General features: G+C 53.9%; 1 protein-coding gene across 1 annotated transcript; it reads right to left on the bottom strand.

Moving 5' to 3' along the window:
• Positions 1–2,848: 2,848 nt before the first annotated feature.
• LOC123497264 (F-box/LRR-repeat protein At4g14103-like) lies at positions 2,849–3,715 on the bottom strand. Its single transcript, XM_045233644.1, has one exon. The coding sequence runs from the start codon at positions 3,713–3,715 to the stop codon at positions 2,849–2,851; it is 867 nt and encodes a 288-aa protein (XP_045089579.1).
• Between the last annotated feature and the right edge of the window lie 788 nt (positions 3,716–4,503).

Below are 4,503 nucleotides of genomic sequence, written 5' to 3'. Positions count from 1 at the left end.
GACCGCTCTCTAACAGGGCGACGAGGAGGGGATCACCGGGTAGGATTATGCTATACGATGCTACTTGGAGGACTTCAATCTACTCTCTTCTACATGCTGCAAGATGGAGGCTGCCAGAAGCGTAGTCTTCGACAGGATTAGCTATCCCCCTCTTATTCTGGCATTCTGCAGTTCAGTCCACCGATATGGCCCTTTACACATATACCCATGCATATGTAGTGTAGCTCCTTGCTTGCGAGTACTTTGGATGAGTACTCACGGTTGCTTTTCTCCCTCTTTTCCGCCTTTCCATTCTACCTGGTTGTCACAACCAGATGCTGGAGTCCAGGAGCTAGAGATCCCGAGGATGATTCTACATGGAGTTCGGCTTCGAGGAGTAGTTAGGAGGTCCCAGGCAGGAGGCCTTGCCTTTTCGATCGTTGCTACTTTTGTGCTAGCCTTCTTAAGGCAAACTTGTTTAACTTATGTCTGTACTCAGATATTGTTGCTTCCGCTGACTCGTCTATGATCGAGCACTTGTATTCGAGCCCTCGAGGCCCTGGCTTGTATTATGATGCTTGTATGACTTATTTATGTTGTAGAGTTGTGTTGTGATATATTTCCGTGAGTCCCTGATCTTGATCGTATACATTTGCATGCATGATTAGTGTACGATTGAATCGGGGGCGTCACATACATCATCTTGGAACCCAATGATATATTTTTGATGAAATATAATGTATATTTAGTTAGTTAAATTGATGACCTACAACTCCGTGTACGCCCTATACACGGAGACGGATGTTTTCGGCTAGGTCAGTTGGATGTTTTGTGTTTCTCGTTCTATAATAATTTGTCGACAACTCTCTGGCTAATTAGCTCACATTTAATTGTAATGTAGGAACGAGCTTATGTCAGCAATGTGAGACATCCTGGCGAGGAGTTGTCTGTGTGCCAAGGTTGAGGCAGCGGCGCACAACGAGACACTAGCTCCAGTCGGACACCCGCCTCCTCTTTTGATCCATTTTGCAATCAGGCATGTAAAAAATTTCAATGCAAGTTTAAATCACAAATATAGAAAAAATATGTGCAAACTTGGAGCACAAGATAGGGCACAAATTGAAGCACAAACCACTACATTAACCAACGAGACAAGTTGCTCGGCCTCGACGTTCCTCAAGCTGCCGCCAAGGAGACTGCCTCTGGCCACGGCAACAACCTATGTCACCGCCGCCAGCCTCTGCCTCGCGTGGTCGATGTCCCGATGCCACGGCCGCCTCCCTCCATTGTGATGCTGACGTGCTTGTCTGCCGGGAGCCCTCGATGGTGGGACTGCAAGCGTGGGCTTGAGGTTAGGGATTTGGACTCAGGGTGGGGATTTGGGGAATGGGGAACCGAGGAACTTATAATGCACTTACATAATAACATCAGGATGTTTTGTGAGAAAAAAAACAGCATGGGCATGTGCCACTTGATGACATGTGCCCCATCAAAAGTTAAGTGACCACTTTATAGTTTTTCCAAGTTTATGTATGTATTTGTTAACACCGTGCAAGTTGATGTACTCATGGTGATATTAACGGTTTCTCTTTCTTGGCCCGTGTTTGCTAAATCACGAAGAAAAAGGGTATATTATAAAGCAAACATCAGCGATTACAACCGAAGCCAATACAAACACTCACCACACACCCAAGGCAAGATACAACGGTGCCGGGCACCGATACATCACCCCACCGACTACCAACCAAACTAAAGATGACAAGGAGGAAGACCGCTGGGAGCCTGCAGAGACCTCCATCATGAGCATCCACAACAGAGAGGTGAGACGGACAACAACGAAGCCAAGACTCCAAAACGGTGCCTCCAAGAAGAGAACGACCAAGGATAGCCGCCACCGCTCGATCCCGAAGATCAGGTTTTTTCACCCGGAGCAAGACAAGGAGTGGGAACAGCGCGATGGTGCCTTCGAGAAGGGTTATGACGGCAACGGCCGCCACCACCGCCGGCCAGTAAAACTGGGCAGGAGGTGTACCCCGGTGCTCACACCCCTCCGTCACACCCTAGCTCCGTCAACCACCTGCAACCACGCCACCGGCGTAACCATGATTGCCCGCCCGCAACGACTGAAAACATTTTCCTTTTTTTCGAATCAAGAGCTTGCATTCATTAATCAGCGGGCTTACAAATTGTTTTGCAGACAATCAACTAAAAAGCTAGGTACAAAATTGATCAAAGGCATCTCCTTCCTCAGCTCAACCTGCAAGGCGAACCACCCCTTCACAAACACGACACACATCCTTTCGAGCACAAGCGCATTGCGAAACAGCAGGCTGGCCAACACCCTATGTTGCACGTCACACTGGTAGTTAACCATGTTGATCTCCTTCAATCGATGTCGCAGGCACGGCAAAGAAAAGCTCGACCTGTCGGGAACTCTGAGATTGCCAAGATCAACCGGCCGATCGTACTCCTCCTGATCATCACTTGCAACTCTTCCATAGAGCTGTCGGTACCTGATCTTCTCCTCCCTTTGTCTCCGCTCCTTCATGTCCCGCTCCCCCTCCTCCATGTAGAGTGAGAGAACCTCGAGGTTTGGTGTCTGCTCCAGTATCCTCTTGATAGCGTCGACTGTGTCATTGTTTTCGATGGGACCCTGTAGCTCAACCCGCGTGAGGTTGGGAAACAAGGGGAACACAGCGAAGAATTCGCTGCCCAAGCCTCGATGGTGGAGGTGCAGGTGCTTCGAGTCTGAGACTATCCCAAGGAGCTTTATGAACCGGACACACTCCGACTCCTTGGATCTCACCTTGCAGAAGCGGATGGTGCACGAGGACACTGCTGGTGAGCCGTGTAGGGACATGAACGACTCCTAGGGTACGGAGCCGCTGTATTCTAGGCATCTCAGCTCCGACACGTCGATGCTTACTTGCGTCATGTTGTGGCAGCACCGGAGGGCGAGCCTACGGAGGCGTTTGTCGAGAACGGTGAGTTTTTGGAGACGGTTGCTGGCCTCTAGCGTCAGGTCGGCAAGACGGGGGCAGCTCCAGACGAGTTTTTGGATGGTTTCTTGGGAGTCACCTCGTATGCTGGTCAGGCGCAGCGTCTCGAGAAATGGCAGGTCGACGACCTCGGGTAGATTCAGTTTGCAATAGCTGAGGCACAGCGTGCGCACGGCTCTACAGGAGAAGAGCGTTCTGGGAAGGACATGCCCCCATGACTCATTGTCGTTCGACTCTTCTTCTTCTTCGTCGCCGTTGACGCTGCTACGTGCACAGATGGGGCCGATGAAGAACCGCAGGTCAAGGTGGAGCTCCTGGTCTTGGGTGCGCTGCCGCAGCACCTCGAAGAGCCACTGGTCGACGGCGACCTTGTCCCACCCATGGTAGCTGTCGAAGGCGAAGCGGAAGCTGTGCAGCGGCACCGTGAGGCCGGGGCGCCGGCGGCGGTGGAGGAGCGCGGCGCTGATGCTGTGGAGGAGCACAGCGCTGCAGCTCCTCCTCTCCTGGACCTCATAGAAGTAGGTGTCCCAGTCGTCGGCCCTCTGGCCCTCACGCTCCTCGGACGAGATGGTGTGGACGCTGCAGAAGATGTCGCGCCACCGGCGGCCGAGCATGGCCGCACGGCCGGCTTCCTTGGTTGGCAGGAAGGAGAGGACGTGGCCTAGCACGTCGTCGGGAAGGCCGCTGATGCGGTCTCGCCGCCCCGACGACGGCTTTTTGCGTGAAGGCGTAGCCATACCGACTATTCTCAATCAATCGATCCAAAGCTGACGACCAGCGAAGCAGCAATATATCAAGGATTTCCGTTTCATAGGCGGTGGGCCGGTGGTGGTGAGTCGAATTTCCTAACGGAAACTGAAACAGAGTCGGTGGATATCTGTGCCTACTCAAATTTCCTCGTCAAATTCCAAAGGCGCGCAACGGGTTGGACAGACAGCATAAAAAGGCATCGCGTGATTCGCGTCTCGTCCGTCCTAGACGCTCCAGCTCGTGCAACGGAACGGAGATGAAGAGGGAGAGGCAGGAGGACCGGCTGAGCGCTCTTCCCGACAAGACGCTGGAGCTCACCTCTCCCACCTCGCGTCCGACGAGGCCGTGCGCACCAGCGCGCTCTCCCGCCGGTGGTGCGGCGTCTACGCGGCCGTCCCTGTCGTCGACCTCGTCGACCCCAAGAAAGGCACACGGGAACGCTGTTCCAGCGAGAACCGCCCGGTCTGCTTCGACCAGATGGTGACGGGTGCGATCCTCTGCAAGCCCCCTGGGACGCCCATCCGCACCTTCCGCCTCGACGCCATGTCCCCGCCGGACGACCTGCTCGACCAGTGGATCGTCACTGCCGTCTACTCCGGCGTCGAGGAGATCGACGTCAAGCTCAGGTACTGGCACGACCCCGGACGCAGGCTCTGCCCCTTTGGCTCGTCGGAGAAGGCCTCGGCGGACTTCGAGGTCCACCAGCGGAACAGAAACGTCAAGACGCAGCACCATCTCTTCAGCTGCAGCACGCTCCGCCGCCTGAGGCTCACCA

This window comes from Aegilops tauschii, chromosome 2, assembly GCF_002575655.3.
Source record: "Aegilops tauschii subsp. strangulata cultivar AL8/78 chromosome 2, Aet v6.0, whole genome shotgun sequence".
Lineage (NCBI taxonomy): Eukaryota > Viridiplantae > Streptophyta > Magnoliopsida > Poales > Poaceae > Aegilops > Aegilops tauschii.
Note: the sequence above shows the minus strand (reverse complement) of the source record. Positions and strands in the feature narration are given on the sequence as shown.

Excerpts from the sequence above, each read along its gene's own strand:
- LOC123497264 (XM_045233644.1), bottom strand. The coding sequence starts at position 3,715 with ATGGCTACGCCTTCACGCAAAAAGCCGTCGTCGGGGCGGCGAGACCGC.